Genomic DNA, 27,367 nt, shown 5'->3' with positions numbered 1-27,367 from the left:
ATATGCTTCCTCTGGAACATTCAGAACTGGACCAATAAAAGAATTCTTTATATAGTTATTTTTATCGCATTGCTGCCCCTATATTAGGGCTTTAATGTTCAAATTTGGATCTTAAGAGTACTCAGGAATTGCTTTTTTAGGTTTGGGAGAGGCAAATACAGACACAAATCCTCATTTTACCTTGCTAAGGTGGTGTTTGTGATGTTCTGCCTTAACCATACAGCAGTGGCTAAATAATCTTAGAAGCTCCAGTTAGAAAAATAGGAAAAATTTCCTCACAGAAAAGGTTGTGAAGAATTGGAATGGGCTGCCCAGAGAAAGGGTTGAGACACCATCCATGGAAACTTATAAAAGACATGTCATCTGGTGCTTAGGGACATGGCTTAGTGGTGGCCATCGCAATGCTATGTTAAGGGTTGGGCTTGATGATCTTAAAGATCTTTTCCAACCTAAATGACTCAATGATTCTATGATTCTGTTATGTAATTCAGGAAAAGAGAATCACATGTCTAATTTTAATATGATTTAGTGCTTCTGTGAGCTGAAAGCTCACTATAGCCCTGGGCTTTAGCGAGTGGGAGAGGTAGAGCTCTCTGGGAAATTCTAAAAGGAAAAGACGTGCATGTAGATATCACAGCTAATTATGATACGGCATGTTACATTCAGTATGGGCAATGGACTGGCTATTCGCTCTGTATTCAAAGATATAAAATTCCCTGTAGACTTCCTCCCCTCCATCTGAATGGATCAGCTGAAATGCAGCTCTGAGACTTACACAGCTTTTAAAAAGCTGGCCTTGTGTACTTTGCTATTTTCATATCACGTTTCACTGCACTCCCTGAACTTCTTAGAGATCTGTGATGTTCTGAACAGGCAACAGGCAGAGGTGTCTTCAAGATAAGGTCCTTCTTCAGCAGAAAAGTGAGCTGAACTCTTCTGTCATGGTTGGATAATGTTTTCTTCTGCAGGGTCCTGCTGAGATTGATTATTTTTGTGGATACAGTGCAGGATAAAACAACATCAGTGCTGGTTTTACTCTTTTCCTATATTGCACATGTTATTGCCTAAAAGTAAGACCTCTTCCCCCAAAAAAGAATGATTCTGGAGATGAAGAAAACTATGAAAAATATTTAACCCAGAGGCAAATTTCACTGGAAAAACGTTCTTCAATGCCTTTTAAGCTCTTATTTCAATCTGCCTGTATGTTTTACTGAAGAAAAAAAAAACACTGTAATTTTTAATGGCTATCTCGTTAGATCTGGGAGATACAATGTATCACTATAATATTCCTACTGCCTATGTTACATAGGATTATCTTTTATTGAGCCCATTAATGTAGTTGTTTACTCCTTGGTGAATAAAAGTATGGAAAACATGCAGCTAGAGAATGTAATCTGAAGAAAATAATTTTCTTTGTACTTCTACAGCACCCAGGTAGCCAGTACAGTGCTTTATATTATAATACGGTTTATTATAATGTTTATTATAGTGTTCATGTATGGCTGTATTTGTTTATTGTGTTAAATAGAAATACTGCAAATATTATTAAAAATATTTATTATATAAATATATAATACTATTAGTAGTTTCCATTAGTGATCAGAGGACAGTTAGATTGAAAACCTGTTCTGCACAATGTGACTTTCTCATTACAGTCCTCTACGATTCATTGGAGGTGTGATTTGCTGGTGCTGCTGCATTTTGTAACAAAGCACAGCTTTAATTTTCACATATGAAAGGTTTCATATTGTAATGACTCTTGTAGCCTCACAACACTGCTACTGCATAGTTAAAAAACTCCCAAAAATCTAAGATGTTTTACTATAAGAGTGGAGATTTAAAAATAAGGGAATCTTAAACTTCTGTTTGATTTCAAAATCTCAATGGTTATATAAAAGTGTTGTGCAGTACTTCTTGTTTCAGTAACATTTGAAAAAAAAACCCAACCAACCAACCAACCAAACAAAAAAAAAACCATCAAAAAACATGGTTGCAGCTGAAAGGGATTCTAACCAAAATATTCACTCTGAGGTAGTGAGTATTGATGATTCGAGTACGGTAAAAATAAACTGGTTTTGAGGGGTTGTAAGTTAAAGAGACAGAACACATTTTCATTTTATTTATAGAGGAAGCCTCTTCTTCATGAACTACTGCAAGGAATCTCCTTATGCCTGTCTCTCAAAATTGTGAAGTTGACCAGGCTGGTCTTGCAGTTCCTTCTTACTGCATATGGGTCTCCCAGTATCCTTCTTACATGGTCTGGAGCATATTTAACCGGTTAGGCTAGCAAGATCCAAGTACTTGTAAAGGAAGTCCAAGTTACAGGGATTTACAGGCAGAATTTGATTTAGCTTTTCCTTCCTCACTTCCTTTTCTTTTCAAGCTGTAGCAATGTTCAGCTTAATTCTAGTGTGCTGTGAACAAAAGTGTCCTAGAAACTAGCTCTAAGAAGCAATGCTGTGTGCAATTATTTTTTCTTTCATCGTTGAAGTGTAGGGCCATTAATTTCATTATCTTTCTGAGTACCTTATTAAGGTGAATGTTCTTGTACTTCATGTATGTGTCCAAGTGTATGATATATTTATTGAGAACCTTTTCCTGATAATGAATCTAAACTCTCTAGCAACATTTTCTCCTAGAAAACAGAGGCTCACTACAATGGGAGCAGGGATTTTTAGATGCCTGCACTAAATGCCAGTTTCTTGTTATGTTTATAATAAGATTGGAAGAAGTGTGCAATGGTAGCTCTTAAGAGATGAAATACTGCTGAAAGTTCTCCCCAGAAAAGTCATCATACAAGCCCATAAATTGCCAGTGTTCTGCTAATTTCATGACCTTGACTTCAGAAATCCCCAAATCCATAAGACAGTGATTTTAATCTTTATTTAGAATCCACATGTAACTAATCTTGTTTAAATCCCCTCTGACTCCTTATTTTCCTTCTCTCTTTTCCTTCTGTCAGCCCTTCATCCTTCATCAATTTGCCTTAAAGGCCTAGGGTGGATGAGTCAGTGATTCCAATATGTATCTGCTGAGATACCATCTCCCTTTCAGCAACAGCAATATCATGCTTTAGCTCAGTAGGCAGTCATGCTTTCTGAGCAATTTTGACATCTAGAACTTTTTTTATTAGATATTGATGGCTACATCCTCTCTGTTTCAGAAAAGTATGGTCTCTGGGGTCTTTTTTTTAAAAAAAAAAAAAAGGCAACTAGCACAGTTCTTGGCTTCACAGATATTATCAATCCAATGACAATTCAGACTGGTTTAATTTTTTATTGATCCCTCAGTTGTTTATTCATCTTCAGTCACCTGAACATCTATATCCTTGCCTTCTTGCCTCTCACGAGTCATCTCCTCCTTCTCACTCCCATGGAAACCCTAGCACGGGCACTGCCACACCATGTGACACTGAACTCTTCTTTTGTATGACTTGACAGTTTGGTGGGAAGCTAATACCATATCTCTCTCTTGCTAAATAATGAAGAGACTGTAGGTATGTGGAATAAGAAAGGCTGACAAGCCCAAATACTTGGTGAAAAGGAGATCGCTAGTGGTGTTACTGCAGCAGCACCCGAGTGCCGGAACAGGCACAAGATGCTTCTGAAGCACCATAAATGCCACAATTGCTTCATGCTTTGAAGCTGCAACCACCCATTCTTATTAGGGGTCTCTGACTTGGAGAGGATAAGAAGGAGGGGAATGTTCTTCTTCTCTCTCTTGATCTGTAAAGCCATGAGAAAGCTAGAAGGGTAACACATGATGGTATTCTTCTGTGTGCATTTTTCCTAATCGGCTGAAGTATTGAAAATGCTTTTGTCTCTTTAAAATGGTGTGGTATTTTGTGCTGTGACTACTGCTGAACATGAAGTTATTTGAGTAAACAGAATAACTTTGTGTGTGTTGAGGTGCGACGTGACCTCATTATTCCTAAATCTGCTCCTTTTTTGTAGCAATTCTAACTCAGGTCTACTCTTTCAGCTGCTTTTCTGCTTTGGTTGTTTAACAGAATTTTTTTGAAATGTCAAAACTACGGCAGAATAAGTTGGTTAGTTGAGCCAACCTGGTAGACATTTAGCTGCTCATAGATAACACAGTAATGGAACAAGAATAAACAGGGTTTGTGGCTTAATAAAGTAAATGAAGCAACACTTGCCAGTTTTTACTTTTGTGCAAGGCTGTTGATTAATACAAGAGATGCCTCTTTCCAACTGAGAGTTCTGGTAAAAACGTTAAAAAAACTTTGCTTGCACAAAAGTTAGGGTTTCAGAGAGTTGTTGTGTTGAAAACTCTAGTAAATTGGCTTTCCCTGTCTGCCCTCAGAAGAGTGTGTCATGGGGAGTGCTCATACGAACTCTGCAATCAGTGCTTGCTGCGAGGCAGAGGTTCACATCCCTGGGGAGGCAGCTGCTCCCATTGACCCTTTGTGGTTTTGCTGCTGCTGAGGACTGTGCTGTTGGGACTGGAAATGGAGCACCTTTCTGCTTGTAAGGAAACAAAAATGTATTTCTCAAAGTTGACTCAGTGGGCACCAGGTGGCCTTGCTGGTCATTACGAAGTACAGTTTGTTTGAAGAAGCTGATTAGAGGTGAATGACTGTATATGCCATTACAAATACCATATATTGTTTTCATTTGGACCTCCAGCATTTAAGGGACAAATGAGAGACAAGAGTCCAACTATGTTGCTTAAGAACTCTCTTTATTGTCTTCTCAGTAGTTTCCTGGGATGTGTTTTGTCTAAGTAATGCATCCCTTTTGTATCATTAACCACTCTTCACAAATTTCCTGACTTCCAGTGAAGTGAGTTTTGCCTGGTTCATTGTTGGCCACTCTCTTCTACTTGATTTACCACAGTAGCTTCAGTATTCTCCACTGACTGCATGTAGCTTAGAGTGCTTGAGCGAGTTGGTAGTCTGCGGCGTTTTTAACCAGCAGGTAAGCTATCTGAACAAGTGTGTTCCTGAAATCTAAGGTCTAATGCCAAATCTGTATTTGCATTAATAACTTCCAGTAACTACAATTACGTATGACAAGGTTTTAGCAATCTCACTGCCTCAGTTTTCTGTTGCATCCAAAATAGGTCAATATGAAATATGAAGTCAGCTAAGTTGGCAGGGGAGGGCAAACATTTCAGTTTGGCATCAGTGGATGGCATCACTGCCAATTGAGTGCTGAGAATTATTTAGTTATTCTCTGCAGAACAAAATGTAAAAACAAAATACCCCATGTACCTAAGTTTTGGTTGGATTTGACAAGAAATGGAGTTGTTTGCGGAATAACTAGGATGTTTTAAATGTCTACTGCATTACATTCTTCAACTAGTAAAACCTACTTTTGTGTAAGTAAATTGAAGAAAAAGCTTTCTTTTTCTCTTTAAACCATGACTTCATGGTGTTTAATCTTGCCACTTCGCCTTTTAATCCTCTTTCATTTAATGTTCTGATGTGTAAGAAAAGCTGTGTTTCAATTTTCATCCCTGCTTAGATAGACAGAGGCTGTGGCACTGGTGGCAGGCAGTTTGGGTATGACTGAGATAATGCTGGTATTAGGAAGTTAGAGAGTGGTTTCTACCTCTTCACTATAGGGTTGTCCATCACTTGTCTTCATGCCTGTTGTCTGAATGATGCTGTTCCTCAGCTGTTATTACACAAAGTCCTTTGATAACCTTGTGTGACAATTAAGCACTGCTAATTAAGCATGTCCTACAGGGAGGTGTCCCTGCCCATGACAGGGGGTTGGAACTAGATCGTATTTAAGTTTCTGTCCAACCCAAACCATTCTATGATTCTATGATAATTCTCCTCTGCTAGGAGATTGTTTCATGCTCATTCATGCATCTCCAACTTTGATGCTAGATTAGGCCGTCCCTCTAAGAGGTACTTCTTGACATCTATGCTTTTCAGTATTGTAATATTCACCTGTTGGTCTCCAAATTGGATCTCAGTCATGGGGCTTGAAATGATAAAACTGTAAAGGACTTCAATAGCTGCAGAATGTGCCCAGGGGAGAGATGACAGTTGTGATCCACAGAGTGTCTGCTCAGGTAACCATGCAAACTTTCTGATGGTCCTGAGCTCTACTACAAGCTCTCATGGTGTGAATTAATCCCAGCTTGCTGGCTATTAGGAGGGAACCTAGATCTAGTGTAGTGCTGTGGGGGGAAGGCTTGGGGGGCCTGAGTGAAGTGATTGATTTACTTCAGGGAATTTTGTTCTGTCAGCTGCAGGAGTGGAGAAGCAGCCCTTTTGGATGGGTCAAAAAGCCATGCATTTTGTCAGACCAGAGTAGTTTCATTTTTCTATTGTTCTTTTTTTCTTCCCTTTTTCTTTGTTTTTACCTCTTTTTAATTAAAAGTGAAATGGAGTGAGAATCATTCTCTTGGCTCCTGAGGATGTTTCAGTAATGTAATAAAATGCATCCCTAAAGAAAAAAGTCACTAAAGTCATTAATACACGTAAGCCTTGACATATGTACCAGTGTGAGTTACCTCAGAGGAGAGAGAGACAGGATGATATCACTCTCAAGTTTTTTATTTTATCTTTACTTCTCTCGTTTTCAGTTCAATGCCATTTGCCCATGTTTTGAGGAAATGATTCTCTAAGTCTCTATTTCCAGTGCTTAACACAGTGAGTCTGCTAAGCAGCCTGGGATTCTTAACTGTTCTTAAATTCTCCAAATAAACTAATAATGTGGTTTTAATTGATTTTACAGAAGGCAGTTTAAGAAATCAAGGATTATTGAATGCTCTATGTACAACAGATAATTACAATTTTCCTCTGTTAGAGGCTTTATCTTACTGACTTTGTAAGTCTCTGTGGTTGATGCAAGCGCTAAAGACCTCTGTTTAAACCAGACAATAACCATAACCATAAATTTTTGACTTTGCATTAAGAAAGCACAGTCTTTCTCTAGATACTGTGTTTTTTGAGAAGCGGTTTCTGGTCTAAACATGTTTAGGATGTGAAGGCCTAAGCTTAACTACTTGTTGTTGCTTGTCTTTGGGTAAAACTTGTAAGACATGATTTTGGACAAACACCATGCAAGAATTGAAAAGACAGTATTAATGAATCTCCTGTAAAGAATTTTACTGCACTATAAGCTACTTGGTTCCCAGGAGACTGGAAAATTAGATCACCCACTCATTTGTACGCCAAACTACAGATCTGGGAGCCTAGCTTTACTGGGTATACTTTCCGTTAAATACTGGTTGCAAAGATCTTTTCATAGAAGACTGGCATCTCTGCAAAAGAAGCTACTGGAGACATGGAAGTTTTAGCCACAGCACAGAGAAGTACTGAACTTTGGCTCAGCCTGTCTTGACTAAGAACTGCATAATGAAGTCTTTTTTTAGGTTTCATATTCAAAACTCTATTGATTCCCAAGAGCGATTTGCATCATTGTTGCTTCTTTTATGTTAGTAATACAGGGACCTTAATGCTTGTTTCCATTTCATGGTACTATAGGATGCTTCAGAAAATCTTAGTATCTGGCACAGTTTTTCTTGGAAAATGCAGCCTCCAGATTTCATGGTAGTTTTTTACATTGAACTGTTCTTTTAAAGTTAAAAACATGGATGATAAAATGACAGGATTTTTCTGACTTCTTAAAAACTGCTGCTGTTATTCAAAGCACCTGTAAAGAGTTGCTTAGTATTCCAGGTATACCTTATTGCCATCATGGAAAAGGTAAGCTATTTTTGGCTTTGTAGCTGGGGAAGACTGAACAAAAAGCAGTTATATAAACTAATGCACCAAATGCATATCACATGAAAGATCAGCTGGGAGGTGTTCACTATCAACCTGAAATTTCCTTGGGTCTTGCTAGTTAAAACCTCCCTTAGCATTTTCCACAGGGAGAGTGCTAAAAAAAACCCCACAGCACTGAAATACGTGCTCTTGCAAGCTTCCTGTCATGTTACAATGTGTCCTTCAACATTCTCTTAAAAAAAGGCAAACTCTTCTCTTTGTTGATTTTATGGCTTTTGTTTCTTCCTTAGAGAAGATCAAGTCTGGAGTTTCTCTGACTTCGTCTGAAATTGTAGGCATGATCAATTTGTTTAGGAAACCTTGTAAGTACTTGGCTGATTCTGTAGATCGTGGAGCACATGGTGTCCTGTCATTCGAAAGCTCACTGTTAAGTTTTTGTGGCTTAGTCTGGAGTACTTTCAGCGGGGAGCTGGCTGAGGGGAAAATGTGCTGTGCTTAATTGTTTTTAAGCAGGAGCTGCTGCTAATGTATGTGCTGCTTTTGTCCATTTTTATGGAAGTCTTAATAAAGAGCATATGTGTGAAGCTGAGTCAAATCCAAACCAAAGAGGTTATTCTGGTTTATGTTTTTGTAAGTAATTCCCTGTGGCATCACTGGGAGCTATCTGCACCGCTATGGGAAACTTGACTCCCCCAGTTTGTGTTATGTCAGATGTTGTGCTCTACTATTCCTTTTGAGGTGGTCCTTTTAACTGATGGAAGTTTAGAATTTATGGATTAAAATTTTGAAGTAAATGCAAAAGCATGTGCTCATTTAGGATCATCTGGATTATTTTTTAAAGTTGTCAAAAAGCTTGCTGTTTTTAAAGCTTACTACTGTAGCTCTGATTTCAATAGTTTTTCTTATGTTGTCAAATATTACTTTTCAGTTGCATTGATACAAACTTACATTATTTCATCTTTATGTCTTGCATTAGATTAGCAGAGATTATTTGACAAATTCAGCATTTATTCAAGTTAAATGATGTGTATGGACTGAAGCAGTATTACGTTTCTACCTATGTATCAATACCAAGCATGCTATCATGAAGTGATGTTGGATTCATGTGGTGTCCTTCTGTTCATGTCTTTATTGGGGGGGGGAGGGCTTGGGGGAGTTTGGGAGGTGGCATGAAGGGGAGGGTTGGCTGAAGTGTTTATAATCAACAGGATTTCCTTTCAACATGAGATGATGGTTAACATCTTAACATGACAAAAGCTTTAGTCTGTTTTCAGGTTTCCTGATCATAGATCTATTCCAGTTTGTAAGTAAATAGTATCTCTGTTTCCACTGTATTTTATGATGTTCCATGTGAGCATGTGCTACTGAAAAGGTATTAAGAAGAGAAAAGGTTCTTGTTTGTTTTACTGCCTGTGCTTCAGAACAAGATGTACAGTTCTCTGTCATTGATGGTCAGGTCAAATGCTCTCCCAGGGAAAGAAAAGAGGGAGGAAGGAATGTAAAAAAGGCCTTTACTTCTCAACGATTTTTTTAGTTAGCTCTAATTATAGTTTTAAAGGATGGAAGAAATAAGATTACTTACTTTGCATGCACTATTGAGGAATTCATGTAGGAAGAAGAGACACAAGTGTTTGAAATACCTGGCTAGTTCTCTGTTGTCATCTGTTAATAATTCACATGACCCTTTCATTTGTATTTTGTTGAGAAAAACCGAGTAGGCTTGAAATATAAAGAAACTCTTAACTTCCTTTGTAAAAGAGTGGGAGTACAGCGTGTCCATTCAGTACAAAGGAAAGAATGTACATGCGTGAAGTTTTCAGACTTTTTTTCATTTTCTTTTTGTAGGCAACTTCACCAAAGTCATTGTGGGAAGGAAACTCTGTTTTCATGTGGCTTTTACACTTGTGTTAGCTATTATTAGTTAAGTAATAACTGAAGTGAAAATTCCAGACCCAGGCTTTCCCAGAATTGGGTGCCTGCTTTTGTAGAAAACCACTTGCTATACAATTACCACCAAATAAAATGGTGTATCACTGTCTTGTCTTATACAAGGGGTTTGTGGTCAATCACTGTGTACTACTATTGTAAAGACTTAAAAATTCCTGGCAGCCAGATGTGGGGGATGAGTCTGGTTCAATGTCATGTGAGTCTTCTCTGAAGGTTCTGTTCTAGGAAACCTGTGTTAACAGCCGCTGTTAAATTGCCTTTAATAGAAAAAGGATTGGCTAAAATATATTTGGTTTCCCTGAGGGTCCCTGTCTTTCATGGATAGGATTAAAAGTAGAAAGGTAGAGAATATCTACAGTTTGCCAGCCTTCTAGCAGAGGTGAGTGATGACAATTCTGCATGCCTTGGTGGTCTTGTTTGCAGAATACACTTCTCTGCTAGGGTTTTGTTTGGCCTTTGTTTTCAGTCCCTTTTCTATTCTAGAACATGGAATGATTTCTGAACTCTCTCACCCACAGCAAGCTTTCTCTCCCAAAATGGGTAAAAAGCAGTTTTAGAAAATAGTATGCTATTGAAATCTTGTTGGTAATATCTTACTTGGGATATTTATTTGTTTCTGATTCCTTAAGAAGCTTACAGTTTACATAAGAGATAAGTATGACCGACTTACCTTACTTCTGCATAAGTAGTAACAGAACTCTAAAAAATGATAACATGGACACAGATGATGTGTACATCTACAAGTACTCTAGATAGGATAGCAATGCTTTTTATACATGGAACTAGTTTTAATAGCTCATAGGTGGAGAAAACCACTAATTGGCTAACGTGGTCATTTGTAGCAAAGGCATTAATTATATTTATTTTATAAGATTTCTGTTAGAAAAGTTGGAATGTGTGGTCTGACTGCCTGTCCCCAAGGGTCAGGACTGAATTTCAAATTACTTTTCTACTGCTCGAGCAGCCTGGCTGCTATTGGCAGTGCAACACTCAGCTAGGTGGAATTCTTGTCTGCACTAGCCTTGCTATGCTTGCATTATTTTTTCCTAATTACTAAACAGCTTATGCTTAATGAGTTGCAATTCATGAGTACCTTTTGCTTTGCTAGACACGTAAAATTATACTTTGAGTAAAATGCTTCATGAACTAATTAGAGATCTTGACCCAGTGTAGGTGGAAGACTTCTGTCCTGTAGTTTACTGGTTCCTTATTAAATAGCAAGATTAATATCTTGTCTCATCACTCAAAAGATGCAATCTCTTCATGTTCTTCTTCTCTTCCCATAGCAGACTACATTTAATTCTTATTCTGGAATGCTGTTTCCCTAAATGGTATGTCCTCTTCTGTCCCCAGAGTAGAGCACTTGTCCTATTTCACAATATAGCCTAAAGCAGGGACAACCAGCTGCTCTGTTCTTATGTTTGCCCCAGCTGACTACTCAGATGCTGGAGGATATAAGAGGCTGGCTCTGAAGAGGGTGCTTGGGTTATCCTGAAGAACAGGTACAAACAAACCTTACCAGTCTGATGGCATGGTCCAGGAGGGCAGGGCAGAAGCACAGCTATTCTCAGTGAGGTCAGGTCCTCAAAGCTTACTACCTCTGTCTTCTGAGCTCTGGCCCATTCCAGCAGAAGAGAGCAGAGTCCTGCAGGGCTGCCTTGGTAGCTGTGCCTTTGCCCATCAGCACCTTGAAGTGCTTGCAGCCGCCTTGATTTTGCCCACTCTTTTTAAATGGAACAAAAGCTAAGATGTTTGCCATTTAAAAACAAGGGAAAAGAACCCTCCTCCCCCTTCAATTTGGGCTTGTTCTGCTAGAGGCCAAGTTATGCTGGTGATGACTCTGTGTAAATTACCCAGGACCAATGTCTCTGGAGCTGCTGCTTGGTGACCTGTCATGTTGTAAGCAAGCACTGCGTTTCCACCACAGCTGCGAAGGGTGATGCTGTCTTTGGGAGAGTTTCTTTCACTGGAGATTGTGAGGACTTTTTTACAGGCAGTTTTTGTAGCAGGTGGTTTAAGTAAACAAGTATTTGATGTTATGAGGAAGCAACATGGGTTGTCTGTTTCATCCTGTCCTTTTCTGAGATGTATATCTCAAATTTCCTTTTCTTATGCTTGGACTCAATGATCTTAAAGGTCTTTTCCAACCTAAATGATTCTGTGATTCTATAAGTGTTTTTGCAGCCATCTATTCTGCCCTCTTCTTAGTCCTGGTTAAATTTCAGATCCTTTGGTTAAAGAGCATTTGGCCTCTTTCACAGTGACATGCAGTTCATGTGCTGTCTGTGCTGGAACATGCTGCCAGGCTGAGACTCTTCAGCCAGTAAGCCTTGCAGCTAGGTATCAGTTGCATGGATGTACCTGTTGCCAAGGGACCTCAAAGAGAAACAGTTATTGGTAGATAACCTGCTTCAGCTTCTATCCAGTGTCCCTTTCCAGTTTGCTCTGAATGTTTTATTATGATAAAACTAGAGAAAACACTGAAATGTAATAATATTATTGTAATTTTTAAAAGAAGTTCAAATAATTTTGTTACAGAGTAGTGAAATCTCTTTGCTTTCTTATTTTCTTTTTTTGGGTTAAGTGCTTATCCAAATACTATCTGCATTGCCTAACCATTCCTGGAGCTTTAGGATACAACGTGGGTAATACGTTTATAGGACTCTGTTTACCAAAATCAAATATATGTTTGAAAACCTTTCAGTCACGTTTGACTGTAGTTTTCCAGCTAGGACTCTCAAAGTAAAGAGCAGCTGCCCTCCTATTAATGAACATGGATATGTAATGCCAGGTAGCTGTATGTATTCTTCCCTGGATTTTTCTTTTCCAGACTCATCAGTAATCTGCAATACATAAGTACATAATAAATTTCATGTACAGAAATGTGTCTGTGCTTATAGTCATTTAGCATTTGTTGGGATGTTAATAAAACAGTGAATTCTCAGGTGATACAGCAGATTATTAGTCACTAGTTAATTTTCAGTTTACAGTTTGAGATACTTAAACTCAGAATTGTCTGTGCGAGTCAGTCAGCCAGAGAGAAGATATACATAGTATTATCTGTGACTAAACAAAACAGCTAGAGATGCATTTGTCCAGAGTAACAGACATTTGTTTCAGCAAACAAATTGCAATCAATCCATATCCTGGCATAAAGGTCATGCCTCTGCCATCATGTTTGTAAAAGCTAATAAATCAAGCCAGACTGAAAACCAGAAGATATGGAGGGAGATTGTGCCCCTTTTGAGGCACAGTCACATCTATGTCTCCTATTTGGTTCTTATTTGCTGTCGTTGTGCAGTCTATGGTTTGGTTCCAAATAATTTAACAGAAAAGCATGAAAAGGAGAAACTGGCGTTCCTCTTGTGATTGAGACATACTCACTGATGAAAAATCATGGAGAAAATGTTGCTCTGCGTTGGCATTACAAAGTGTTCTTGCCCCAGCTGGTGACTGGCATTTTGCTGTCTTCCATATAATATGCAAGTCTTAGTCTTCAAAACTGAAAAAGGGGGGACGAAGGGGTTGGAGGAGCCTGAGCTTAACTTGTACATTGTACAAGGTTACCTTTGTATAACTGACAGTACTGTCATTTCATCTACCTAAAATAAAGTTCTTTCCTCTGACTGTCCTGGGTGGGTGTTACTGCGCATATGGCTTTTGGGCTTTTGCTTTGCTCTTTAAAGAAGTATCAAGATTAGCACAGTCATTTAGGCCATCAGGATTTAAAAAAAAAAAAAGTGTCAGAAAACCTGGCCTGAGGACCTGGGGATCTGACAGAGGGCCAACACAGACGACTGAAAGTACTGTTCTCTTAGCCTGGGACTTTCAGCTATAAATGATAACTATGCAAAGCAACAACTAGTATTGTTTCCTTACTCACACTCAACAGTTCAGAAATGATTGGGTGGGGAAGGCATCATGAAGTGCAACTTGAATTTTCTTCATCTCAGCTTCAAAATGCATCAAGGAAAGGGATGTCTGCATCTCTTAAGGCTAGTTGGTCACCTAATGGAAACTGGTTACTCTTCTAAACTTTTCTTTTGGCTTGCTTTTTTGGTACTGTTACAATTCTTTCAAACTTCCATATGCTGCTCTAACACTGTGTGGTGCTTTACAGAGGTGGAAAAATTCTGTTTCAGCTGCTGAATGATTGTAGTTTAGGCAAATTAAGAATAGATAAGAGGCAAGTAAAAATGATTAAAACTAGACAATTACTCACCTCTGCTTTGCCTCTACCCCTTTCCCACAGTTGCTCTCTGCAGCTCCTTTTACTGTGATTGCTCATGAGCCTTGACTTTTACAAGTGGAGCAGAGCTATCAGGTGAAGGAGTGTTTAATGCAGGGTGGCAGGAAGCCAATAGTGGCAGAGAAGGAGTTAGGGAAGGTAGCTAAATACAGTTTGTTCAGCAGGGCTTCCCCTGAATCTCATTTTGAACTTCCTTTAACTGGACAGGCAGGTTACCAATTCATGTAGCAAGTTGCTTGCAAGGATCCAAAATATGCTTCAGCACCTGGGAGACAGGTGTTCAGAGCTGCCGAAATAGATACTTGCATCCATCCATGCCTGACATTCAGACCCTGGCATTAAGTGGTAGTGGGAGCAGAATTTCCATTTCTTGCTCTTGTCACTGTAGTGGAACGGCTGGAGGGCACCTGGTCTGCCAGAAGACAAGCCTGTGTTCTGGAATGATGCTGCATCAGGAGACGCTGTGTTTGTCTGGTCCTCTGGACTTTTATGACTGCTGTACCCCCTCAGAGTATGACAGACACAACCTACACTCCCAATATCCTTCCAACTGCATCTTTAAATATTTTTCATTCGAGTGGCTGTGTGGATACCTTCAATCAATGGCACTCGGGAAGGCAATCCACTGCAGTCTGGAATAGTAGTATGTCAGTGGATGAGGTAAACATGCAGTACAGGACAGTTCTCAGTGCAGCATGGACACGAGGCGGTGATGCTGAAGATGTGGAGGAGCCTGAGGAATTGTAAGCTGTGCATTAGTAGGGGTAAAGCCTCTCTGACTTACAGTGAAGATCTACCCAGGTCTGGCATATTTAGGTATTCCGAGGCTAAATCTCTTGCTTGTATGCTCAGGAGGGGAATCTTGTCACTGAACAAAAGAATAGAGAATGTCTTAGTGTAGTGCCTGCTGTCCCTGAGGAGAGGGATGGTCGGGGCCTGTGTTCAATGTATGTAGTGAAAGCTGCTCAGACAGTGAAAAAATCAGGTGCTGGATAACCAGGCAAACTCAGGCCAGCTGTCCGGAGTTTTAAATCTGGCCACAATTAATGTCAATTTGTGCTAAGAGGATTTGTTTATCAGAAGGAGTAAATGAGCCTGGAGGAGCAGTTGAGAATGGAGAGCATGCAGTAGAAAGGAAGAGGAGAAGCTGTGAGGAGAGGAATTAGTTCCTCTGTCCTGGCTCCACAGGACTCTTGTAGAAGAGGTGGCTCCTTGGAGAAGCACACTATTTCCAGGCTTTAGAGGGGAACACAGAACAGGTTCTTCACCTCCTGTGCTTCTGACTGATGTTATTTCCCACAATGTTTTGGAGATACACCAGTCTAGGGTGTGATTCCGTCTGATCACCTTGCCCAACAGAATAAGGTGGCTGAGGTTTGGCTTCCTTCAGGAAAAAAAAATATGATCAAAACAAAAACCTTCCCAGCTTCCTACTTCTCTTCACTGTGATTTTCACCATGCAATCATTCACTTCCAACTTTGCTATTCTACCAAAATTGCCTGAAGGATTTCTGAATGTCATGGTTTATGCCATGGTTCTTTTCTTCAGAAATAGTTGATTTTCTTTACTATGCTACCCATCTGTAAACCACGGCAGCATGAGTTTAATTGTGTGAAATCAGAGATGGTCACAAGTGTTTTAGTTCTTTTAGACACATTGAGGCTGACTTTAGATTTGTCCTGGCTTCCAGGTCACTCAAATATGGGGGGTTTGTCTCATTTCAGAGTTTCTGAGAATCCAACCAATCAGATATTCCTTATGACGAGGGACTAAGAGAGTTCGTAAAATGAAAATTTACCTCTCTTAGTTTCATCTAACCTACTTGAAATATGTTGTCAGTTTATGTAAGCAGCAAGGGTAAAATTCATACACATTTGTCATTGTAAAAGTACTTTAAACTGAAACTGTGTAAAAATGAAGAAAATAATCACTTTAAGCCTTTCTTTTACATTTGCCAGTCACAGTGAATCAAAAAGCATTTTTATCTGCTGGGTTTTTTCATTAATTGTTTACCGTTGTTCTGAGTAGTAACATTACTTCAAAAGTGCTCCATAAATTGCTAGTTTTAGTGCTTGCAGCTGCTGTGTCTTTACTGGTGTCAGTTTGTGTTAGGCAGTAAAAGCCAAAATACTGCATCTGGTTTTGCACCATGGCAAGGAATTTTTAACAGGTAAGATTGCCTTTATGTGACATTCAGGAAAGAATTTGTCCTGTGTCAGAACACCTCGGTAATGTATTAGTTTGTTCCTTCCCTTACAAAAGAAGGAAAACATTCTGAATCCCAAAGTGAAATGTACTGGATACACCTGCTTGCTTTCAGCCTTGGTTTATTAGCCAGGTGCTAACAGTTTTTATTAGCATCTAGTGATTTATTAGCCAGTTGGCTTTCCACTCCTTTCTCAGATAGTACCCCCTATCCATCCCAGGAGCCCTTTCCATAGGATGATATTTACTTTTTTTTGCAGTTCCATCACAATGCTGGATTGTAATTATTGTGTGATCAAGTAGTGTGGCCAGGTCTGTCTTCTCACCCATTTTCAGCTGATCAGGGTTGAGTTATTAGAAGAATGTCTCAGCAGTATGCCCTAAACAAATGAACTTAGTACATGGTACTTCAACATTGCTTCTGATTTCTGTTATCCCAGTCCTCCAGCCATCCAGGCTTTCTGGCATGGCACTGACTGTCCTTTGGGTTTAGGATCCCTCTGTCTTTGTCCTATTGATAGATCTCAGTAGCATGCTCTTAGTGTTTGTGCTTTATCACCAAAGAGTTTTGGTTTAAGTTTCATGTGTCCTTCATGAATGTTTTTAATATTTTCTATGGTAGAACAGTAGTTTCTGTGTGCATGAAATGCTTCTTCTCTAAATGGTGGAAAAAAATTGGGAAGTGGTATGGATACAAAAGTTGACCAGTGCATACAGGACTTGCTGTAGGGCCTAAAGGGCAGAAGAAAGCAGTTCATGTAACAGTCCCCTGCAAGAATGATTTTAGTGATTTAAGCGTAGGATCCTCGCTTGTCAGCAGCTTATGCCAGCCTTGAGGAGGGACAAATGACTGCCAGCATCTGGGGAGGGGCAGCAAGGAGGTGTTTTCCCAGTTCAGATTGTATTCCTTGGACTTTGGACCATTCTGCAGTGGGGCCTCCAGCAAATCACTTTGCCTTTGGGAGGCTTATCCTTCCATCTGCAACTTAGCCAGTAGTTCCATTTTTAAATGTTTTGAGCAGGAATTGTCTCATATAAGAGACGAATTTGCACATGAAATCCCATGGTTTACAATTTTTTTTCCTCTGAGAAAGAAATAATGAGCCAACATCTCTTTACTGCCTTGATCTCAAGTGTTTAATGCAGATCTGGAAACCTCAGATAAAACACAGCATATCAAAAGGGTCTTCCATGAATAACTTGAGTTAATAAGTCTTGACCTAGTAAAATAAAACTTTCTCCCTTCTGTTACATAATAGATGAATGTTTTGTTGGTGAATCAGAAGCTATTGCGGTCTCTTCCTTTCTAAAAGTCTCACATGCATCACTGAGCCCAGATCTATTATAAGCAGGTTTTATCTTATCCCATATGTTCTGCAATGCAGCCCAGCACCTCAGTAACATCTATTGCATTTACTTAACCGTTTCACAAATGCCTTTATTAACTCTGCTGCCTGCTGTTACTGTGCTCAAGATGCTTATCCCAAGTTGTTTTAAACCCCCCTGACTACTCACTCTGTAACCTCTACCTGGGGCTTCCCTTCTGGAAAACCGAAAAAAAGGAAACTCTCTGGCCCCAGTACTGTTTGCTGCTGAAGTTTGTACTGATTTTCTCATACTGTCTTCCCTGCTGGGAGTCCCCACTCTCCCCAGCCTATCCCACACATTCCCAAAGTGACCTGCCTGCTCTAGTTTTGGTTCTGTTTTTCGGAGAGCCCTATCCCAAAGGTGCTGCCCAAGGCTGGCAGTGGGGTGGATTAGGGAGGCAGGATATTAGTGTCAAAATGAAGGGTTGGCTGATGAACATAAGGTTTTCTGACCTCTAGGACCGGTCAATGTGGTACTTAATAAAAATAATGGGCACAGAAATACAAAGACTGACTGGGAAGGCTTTAATTTATAGATGGGGAAAACAGAACCTCAAAAGGAAAGGAGGTGAAACTCGTTCCAGAATAAATGAGAGTGAAGAAGTGGATAGGATCAGTATTTATTTAGCTCTAGCTCTTCTGTTTAATGTCATCTAAATGCTTTAAAAGAGCTCTTTACTTCTTTTCTCCATTAATTTCTCTTCCTTTCCGCTAAAGACCACTGGGCCAACCCTTGTGCAGCAGACATTAACTCCTTTTGCCTTGAAGTGAGTAAAATGAGGTTTTACTTTTACTGTTACTTTCTTGTTGTGTCAAAAGAAGTGTTGAAATAGTTCTTTCCTTTCTCTGGATGATAAAGTGTATTGTATGGTGTTTGAACATTAATAGACTCTATTATGCTTATTCATAGGCTTTTCTTAACAGCTGACTCTCTCAGCTACTTAGAGTTTCTATGGAAGATACAGTCTTTGGGAGGAATCAAAATCGCAAATGGGCTGTTGTTTACAGAAATGCCTGTATTTCTCCAGGTGGCAAGGGAAATTAGATGTTTCTGGAAGGTAAGATTGGTTCTTGCTGTGTTATGGATACTTTAGGTAGCGTTACTAGTTTATATCAGGTAATCCAAGAATACCTCATCTTCTCTGTGGGACAAGGTTTGCAAGAAATAGTATCTCTTATAAGATCACTTGATACTCTTGGAAAAACAGGCAAGCATTGGTATGCAATTTTTCCTTTGCTTTGCCTAGGAGTTTCATGAGACTGTTGTGGCTGCTCCAATTTGTCGCCTTTGATCTTTCTCCATCTTGTTTTCATTAAATGTTTCTCAGGTATTTATTTCATCTCTGCTTATTTTATCTCATCTTATATCTGTCAGCATGGAACTTATTCCATACTGTCCACTTTACGAATGTTATGCAATATCACTAAATGTCTCACACAGTTTAACTCATTGCTGAGAAGTTATGTTATTAGTTATGTTATTGAATCTGAACATCAGTCTTTTTATGTCAGTCTTTATTCCTTTTGCGTTATCCTAAATGTTTCCTCGAGCTCTTTAGTATTTGTGTCTGCTTTGCATATACAGATTGTGTCCATCTATCAACCAGCTTGTTTTTTTGCTTACATGTGGAAGAGAGAGCAGTGGACTGAGGGCAATGGTCATGGAGGCAGAAACAATCAGAAATCAGCTTTCCCCGTGAAATCTGATAGACCACAATAGGTACGAGACCTTGTGCCTATTTTAAAGTGTGGGAGCATGGTTTAGCATTGCAGAATGTGCCCTGCTCCTTCTTATTCCCAGACAATTTGTTTCCCTTTCCTAGAGGAGTGGAGACACCTCTCCTGGGACTGCTGCTCCCAGCTTTCAACACATATGTATCAGCAATAATGAGCAGCTCTGGGGACTGACAGAAATGAATGTACTGTGCCATGGAGTGGGTGGGAAAGCTGGAGGCAAGTGCTGCTCCCAGTTTGCATGGGAATGCTCTGTGCCCTATTAGAACAGATGGGGCCAGAGGGTGGGGGACGAGGGCAGCTATTTCTGTGGGGACCTGAAAAGCAAAGAAATCTGTGCAGGTGTATGACCAACCCAGAACTCAAAAGGGCAGTGCTTATGGTAATGGCTCTCAGTTATTTTTAAAAGGGCATGGTAAAGCATACCATTAGCTTAAAATCAAGGAGGGTTATTTTTATTATTGATCCTGGCAATGTACATCATAACAGTCTTTTTCTGCTGCAGAGGTGTGATAAGTGATGTCAGTCAGCTTAACCCTTTGAATAGAATTTTCTAGTTCCCTTTCTTGCCTCGGCTGCTGTATTGTGTTGTGTTGTGCTGTATTATGAAGTGCTCAGGGACATGGTTTAGTGGTTGATAGGAATGGTTGGACTTGATGATCCTGGAGGTCTTTTCCAACCTAGTGATTCTGTGATTGTGTCTGCAGCCCAGGCACCCACCTGCCCCCTCCCTGCCATGTGGTTCATAATGCTGCATGCATGTGGATTTCCATTCTCTGAAGTCTTCACAGAAATTCCTTTTCAATTAATAATTCATATCGTTATTAATCTAGCCTACTACACCATATTTTATAGCAATTAAATTCACTGACAAGGAACACATTGTTTTGGAGACAGCATCTGTGCAGTATATCATCCCACAGATAGGAATTACAGACAGGCCCTGCATATCACACAATGGACAAATGTCTGTGAAATCTTTGTGATTCCCATTACAAAACTTAGGTTTGAAAAATCTTGATCACAGTAACTCCAACTTTACAAATTCACTTTATATTCTGCTTTTATTTATGTCTTTCCACCTACCACCATCTTGATCGGCTCTGCTTGGAGAGGTCTCTTCCCCACAGGTTTTCTCACCTACACTACTGTGAGTATTCCAATCACCACAGCAAGGAATCAAAGCTACAAGGAACCAACATCTTGTTACATCTTTAGGTGTCTCCTCTATGATTATGTAAGACTTTCTGTTTCTCAGGTGAAGCTTGATCTGCTTGAAAATTATTTTTCAAATGTTTCCAGTGGTGTTGACATTTCCTCTGTTCCTAATCCCATCCAGTCATTATCTCACACAATCATTTAAATCTCTTCCATCTGCAAGAGCAGCAGTTAAATCTCTGTTTGACCGGTACCTGCCTTGAGGGCTCTGTGCAGTTTTTGGAAGGTGTCACAGCCTTGGAATCCCAGTGGATTTGGGTAATACTTGAGTTGTTTAACTACAAGTTATCTCACAGGGGTTTGTTGGCTGGTGTGTTGCCAAGACATTGCCAGCTGGAGTCCAAAGGCCATGCCTGATTTACTGGCAATAAAGCTCATTGCACCAGCCTTCATCTTCCTTGGAGAGCTCTTTAAAGTGAATGAGGGTGCGAGAGGGATAGCTGCTGCTATCAGTCTCTCACATAGTTTAACTCATTGCTGAGAAGTTATGCTCTTGAATCAGAGCATCAGTCTTTATGTCAATCTTTACTCCTTTTGTGTTATCCTAAATGTAGTTAGGAGTGGAGGGATTGTGTGCTGTCTTCATGATGCTAATGCTTTTTGCTGTAATTGGCTCTGAGTTCGGCACTGTGTGTCTTTATGCAGTTGACAAATTATATGGCAGGTTAAAGATTATTCTAATCTGCTCTGCTACTCTTCTGGAATAAGCTGAGAAGGGAGCATTTACCATATGTGCTGTGATATTCTAGCTAGTGTATCCAACCTTGTTTATCTGTCTCCCTCACACCTCATGTTTTTCTGTGATTCAAAACTGATTTACTGTTAACTGTTCGCAGTGATTAGAACAAGAGAGGCTTGTCAAACAAGCAGGAAAAAGGTTTGATTGCTGATTTCCAGTGTTCTCCTGAGGCTGGATCTGTAGGATTCCCATTCAAGTGATTAAGGAGAGAGGCAAATGGCCCATGTAAGCAGGCTTCTTTCCTGGCTGTCTCAGCAATTGGCCTTGACACAAGTCAACAGCATTGGATATCTCAACTTGCAGCCTTTCCTATCCCATTATTTTCTTTCTGCATTATAGATAGACAGGAGGGATAAGTAATGTTTGAGCTGTAGCATTAGGGACTCAAAAGGCTTTTGTGCAGGGCATTGCTTGTTGCATTACCAATGTTTGTGTTACTTTTTGTATTTTTTTTTTTATTGTTATTGGAAGCATTTTACCATGTAGATGATATCATCCCACAGCTTCCTCTCTAAGATCTTGTGAAAAATTTACATCAGTAGACTTTGTCTTAGTGGTCGGGCATTTCCTGCTTAGAAACCTGGAAGAGCTGGCTGCTCCTTATCTCTGCGCTGGCAGGATAGGGAATAGTATGTGCACCCTGTGCAGGGAAGGGTGTCCATTCGTTTTGCAGTGAGTCACAAAGCGTAATTTAAAGAATTCACGCTTAGTAATGTGACAACTGTGATGATGGGGTGTGGAGCGGGAGGCAGCATAGGGACATGTTAAATTACATGGAGAAAGGCAGATCTTGGCTGGAGATAATAGTGTTTTCTTTCACCCATTTTGAAGTGAAAGCTGTGGTGACCTGTTTTACTTGTTCAACACCTAGATTCATAGTTGGTGAATCAGTACAGTGGATTTGGAGTTGATGAGGTAATTCACAGTTATATCTGAAGAGCTCCAAAAGAGGAGGGGACAAAGGTAATGTGGGTGAAAGACAGATCCTTTTTCAAAAAATGCTGCAGTTGAATTGATATAGGCAGTAAATTACATTAACCAGCAGAAATGGCATCATGCAGCCTTCTTTTTCAATGAAGGCTGAGGAAGCAGGCAAGGTGGGAACCATGGAAAACCATCTTTTATCTAGTCTTGTGTCTGGTACTGATACTTTCTCTGCTGTATGCTCTACCATTCGATTTATGAGTTTTTGCAGGCAGTCTCTGAAGTACATGAAGAGTTGGGGACAGCTGTAGCCTAGAGCAATAATTTCTCTCTTTCTCTGCATCACTGCTTTCCTGTCTTTCGGGGTATTTGTATAAGAAGGTGTTTTTCTGAAGTTAGAATTGAGCAGTAAGCAATTGGCGTGGCTGGAAATGATGTGGGTTGGTCAGTTTATGGAAGGCAGAGCTAGGGGACAGAGTGAATGAACTTCTGTCCCCCCTTTTTCTTCTACACTGCTAAAGCTGCTGTTTTGGTGGTTGTCGTTCACCTCGTTTATTCATTGTGGGGCAGGGATTCTGGATTGAAAAATACTAATGCAGAGGCTAAATTTGAGGTTTGTAATTCAGCTTATCTCTATGCTGCTACTCGCATGCCTTGTTGTCTTAATGAAATTGCTCAAATCCTGGGTATCTTGACTGCCCCATGAGAAGAATGCTACCTGTGTAAACTTCCTAGGGATCTATAAGGAAATGCAGAATTATAATTCATTGCATTTTTGATTTTATAATTTCAATCTATGTTTCCTGCTTCATCCGTGATCAGGTACAGATATATTCAGATGGACAAGGAGTGGCTTTCTTGCTCTTTGTGTAAGTTTAGTTGCACCCCTGAGTTCAACTCAGGCTTGTTGGTACCACGCTAGTTAGGAAACCACTTGTCAGTGGAAGCAGACAGATTGCAATATGCTTGGGCACATTTTGTCTCTCCAAATACCCTGTAATTATTTATGCCTTCAGCAACTAGAAAGAGATGTTGCCTACATGTGGCTTTGCCATCCACAGGTATGGCAGAGTGGTGTGTAAAGCCTGATGCAATACTGAAGAGTACTGCTGCACTACAGAAGATTTTTCTTGTTTCCTGGTCAAATGTTCCTACAGGGGCCTTCTGTGTATTTTGCAACCAAGCTGCTGCTTTCTGCTAAGCAACAGCTCATAGTAGAGTGTGCTGAGGCAGTGCATATGCATGCAGCCTGGGAGAAAAGTCCATGTAAGGATTTAAATAGCTTATGAAAATATTTGTTACCAGTACAATGTGATGCTTCTCAAACTCGATTATAATAGGAGGCTATAAGTTTTGGGGTTTGTTTTGGGTTTTTTTTATTTTTTAAATCTTGTTTTAAGTCGACTCAATGCAAAATTAAGAAGAACCAAAAAAGAAATCCAGATCTTTGACAGTTATGATCTTTTAGAAATTATTTGGTGCACCTAAACCAGAGAAATTAACATCTTCTTGGTGATGGTTAACAAGAAACTTCTGGTAACTTATTACTAAATGTGGGGAAAGTAGTTTGAAGCTGCGTTTATTTTCTTCAGTCTTTGGTGGAAAAAGAATTTGTTTTTTTTTCCTCGTTAACTTTTTAATTTCTTGTACCTGTCTTCATGTCTGTTTTGTCTTTTTACTGTGCTTTTTTGATGGAGCTTTTAATATTTAAGCATCTCAAGGAAGAAATGCTTGGTCAAATTCTGTCCTCAGGTGCTTGGGGAAAGAAGAGTAGGAAAAATGTATTGACTTTTCTGATATAAAGCTGGTTGTTTGTTGAATTAACCCACCAGCAAACCAACAGAACTTTATCCTGTTCTCTTAGTTCGTTTGCAAATTGTCTTGTCTGTTATAAGGTTACATAAGTAAAATACAGCAGGTTATTTTCAATTGCTTTTCAGTGAGAGGATCCAGGACCTGCTGAAGTTGGGTAACCAAAATGGTGCTTATCCTCTGATGAACAAGCCAAAACAAAATTGTGGTGTAAAGCCTAAAAATGAGACTCGAATGAAAAATGAATTCTATCTCTACAAAATGATCCTTTCTCTTCATCTAAATATTTGGCTGCACTGACACCTCCAAGCAGATCCTTAAAGCCAAGAGCAGATGCTTTAATGCTCTTACATTTGCTTTGTCTATATGATGTGTCAACAGGGAGTTGCAGCCCTGCATTTACATTGCAAGCACTGGGCTGCTTTGGGCTGGTGATTTGCTCTTTGACCTCATTCTTCCTTTGAACTTGCTGCCGCAGTGCGTGCTTGCAAGCTGTGCTGAGGCACCGTGTCCCTCAGCCCTTCGCCTGTTTGTCTTGTAATCTGCAGACAAGAAAAAAGCAGGCAAATTCCAGCCTTTCAAGAAGCTCTTTGGTAAGAGGAAGAAAAGAGAGCCTGTGTCAGACTGTGAGGAAGCCAAATTGAAGCCCAGCCACTCCTTTGGCAATGTCTGCAACGGCACCTTCTCCTCCGATGAAGAGCCAAACAGTGGTCTGAGGTAAGCTCATACACATCTGTTGCCTGCTGGTGGAGGAGCCCCTGCAAACTTGTTCTCCCTGTTTTTAATGGAATTATGCTTAAATTCTGCCTCTGCTGAGTGGTAGCAAGTTGTATGTTGCCTTTTACAAGGCATGTGCATCTCTGTCCCTCCTCTGAACTTGATACCCAGTGCTGTAGACTCTGAGGTCTCACTTCTTGCTCACATTACTTATTGGGTACCTGTGCTGGTGTACAAAAAAGAAATTCCAGAGTGAAGCAGAAATTAACTTGAATCTGCCTCTGTGGTTTCACAGAATTCCATGATGAAAACATTAATGGTATCCGTGGTTTTAAAACTGGGGAGAGGGAAACCTGAACTGACTGCTACAGATACTTCATTTCATACTTTTCCCTGCAAGGTGGTATTTCTGTGGTAGGGTGGATACATCCTCTTTCAGTCTATCCCATACAGGTTTTGCATTGTAATTGGCAGCAACAACCAGGCTACCTTTATTCGGATCCCATTTGAATGTAGAGTAGAAGAAGGAAAAGAGAGAACAGAGGCACCTGGAAATCAGTTTGTATTCCAGTGACGAGAGAGGGTAGGAGGGAGAGCGTGAGAATTTGCTGCAGAAATGATGGAAGAAAGAAACGGTATGGAGTTAACTAGTCAGCAACGTATGAACAGAACTGAAAAAATCCCCGGGCAAAATCAAACCAAAACAGCACACACCACCACTAAAAAAAAAAACAAGACCAGATGCACAAACTAATTGGGTCAGTAGTACTTCTTTCACTTGCCAACTGAAAGTTTCAGAGAGGTTAGTTGACTCCTGGCCAAAGCCTGCTTCCTTGGAAAAAAAAGAACTGTTTGCACTGGAGAGTGTGAAAGTAGCAAAAAGTCTGAGAAGATAAAAAAAAACCCGTACCAAATTCCTCTGCTCATCGGAAATGTCACCCTGCACAGTATTTTCAATGATGCAAAATCATAGTTGTAAAAATGTGGTATTATTTTTTTCAGTTTTTATAAGCTTCTGGATTTTTTTGTTCCATTCTGTAGAAGTCTTTAAGTTCTAGGCTTCCCCTTTGGTTTCTGCAATGCAATATTATGCATCTCTTGCCTGTCCCAACTTTTCAGAAAATCAGAAGTGAGCGTAGCCACACTGTAGATGGAGATGTGACTGACTGCTATTGCATTGCATTAGCTGCGTACATGGTGCCTAGCGACTGTAGGAAGTTACAGTACCTGCCTCAAGAGCAAACTAGTGAACAGGAGCAAAACAAAGGGCATCATCTTGCTATCAGGGATTTCCCATTCAGTGTAACTAAAAATACATTGCTGCGCCCAGAAACAAACAGTGATATGGGAACTTGTCCTGTTCGTCAGTGGTGAAGTGAAGGTGTGGCAGACCCTAAAATGCTTGCATTTTAAAACATATAAATTTTCCTCTTTAATAAAGGCACTAAATATAAGCCTCTGGTGGAGTAAATCAGACCGCACAACTTAAATCTCAGGGGATTAGCAAAGGTGAAGGGTTCTATAGCTCATCTCAAATTGAATGTTTCTTTCTGAACCTGTGATTCGTGAGAGGTTCTTCTGGTTTAGCCTGCTAGAAATACTCAAGTCAAAACTCTGTTTTCCTTGCCAGATTTCATGTTGCAAATGTGAGTGGAATATAATAATTTTCATTTTGCAGGTAGTGTTTGCCACATTACTTATTTACAAAGAGCTTAGATGTTTAGTGCAGTGCATTAAATTGCTTTGAGGACATTAGTTTTGTCACCTGTTTTTTGTTTTCAGAAGCATTGCTTCCACCTGTTTTATTTTTTTTGTCTTTAGTATTATTTCAAATGTTTATGAATTGAATGCAGAGCTAGGATATCTAAAATAGTATATGTAGTTGTTTATAGGAGGTCTACCAATAAGTATGTTGCCATAATTCATATAGAAATGGACCAGAGCAAATATAAATAACTAGTAGTATATTTATATAACCAAAATCTTGAGTAGTTTTATAAAACCACTTTTTTTTTTTTTAAAAGAGTGTACAATGGCCTTATACTTAGAAAAGCTTAATAGAAGTTCCAATTTTGTAGGAAAAATTCAGGGATGCTCTCATTCCCTTAACAGAGTTATATTTCTTCATCAGCCTGTAAAGTACATTAATTTGTTATCAGTAGATTTTTCATGTGGACATTTTGTTTTGGGGAGAGGACATTGCTATTTTAAAAAGAAATTAAGGTAGGAAGCTGCTTCAGGAGGGTAGAGACAAGCAAATAGATGAGTATAGCCTAAATAAGACATCCGTATTGCTCTCAAGACCTAAGCTAGTGTTTCACTGAGTGCTATATTGGCTTACAAGCCTACTCAGAGCTAATGCCTGAATCTCTAATGTATACTGCACAGACAGGGTGATGCAAACACACCAGGAGCAATTTAGGTAATCTGCATATGGTGTAGATTGGCTAACTTAGTTGAAAGCAGCCTGACAGATCTGCCTGTCCATCCTTTCTTACAGATACTTCCTGGACTCATCAGATGCAAATAACTTGCTTGGTATCCTAATGTATGCATGCTTTAGCTTATTTATTCATCCATGTTGTTTTGCAATTCCCAGGTGGGAAGTTTCCTACTGTAATTTGTCTTGCCCTGCCCTGTGAAAGACTGGAATTCGTTTTCCCACTTTCATATTGCCCTTCTTGAGTTTACAAAGTTAAAACTGTATTTATTAACTTTCTGTCCTAACCATATGAGCTGGGAGATA

General features: G+C 39.7%; 1 protein-coding gene across 3 annotated transcripts in view; it reads left to right on the top strand.

Moving 5' to 3' along the window:
- Positions 1 to 7,942: 7,942 nt before the first annotated feature.
- CRACD (capping protein inhibiting regulator of actin dynamics) overlaps positions 7,943 to 27,367 on the top strand; it is a 55,956-nt gene continuing 36,531 nt past the window's right edge. The window contains exons 1-2 of one of the 3 annotated variants that reach the window (XM_069855991.1): positions 7,943 to 8,070; positions 24,453 to 24,621. In XM_069855991.1, coding sequence (XP_069712092.1) covers positions 7,977 to 8,070; positions 24,453 to 24,621 — 263 coding nt within the window. In that variant the 5' untranslated portion in view covers positions 7,943 to 7,976. Of the gene's footprint in view, positions 8,071 to 9,938; positions 10,035 to 22,186; positions 22,266 to 24,452; positions 24,622 to 27,367 lie in introns of those variants that run through there. The other 2 variants (XM_069855993.1, XM_069855992.1) reach the window with 2 other exon arrangements.

The sequence above is a fragment of the Phaenicophaeus curvirostris genome, chromosome 4 (assembly GCF_032191515.1).
Source record: "Phaenicophaeus curvirostris isolate KB17595 chromosome 4, BPBGC_Pcur_1.0, whole genome shotgun sequence".
NCBI lineage: Eukaryota > Metazoa > Chordata > Aves > Cuculiformes > Cuculidae > Phaenicophaeus > Phaenicophaeus curvirostris.
This window is presented reverse-complemented; position numbering and strand designations above follow the sequence as displayed.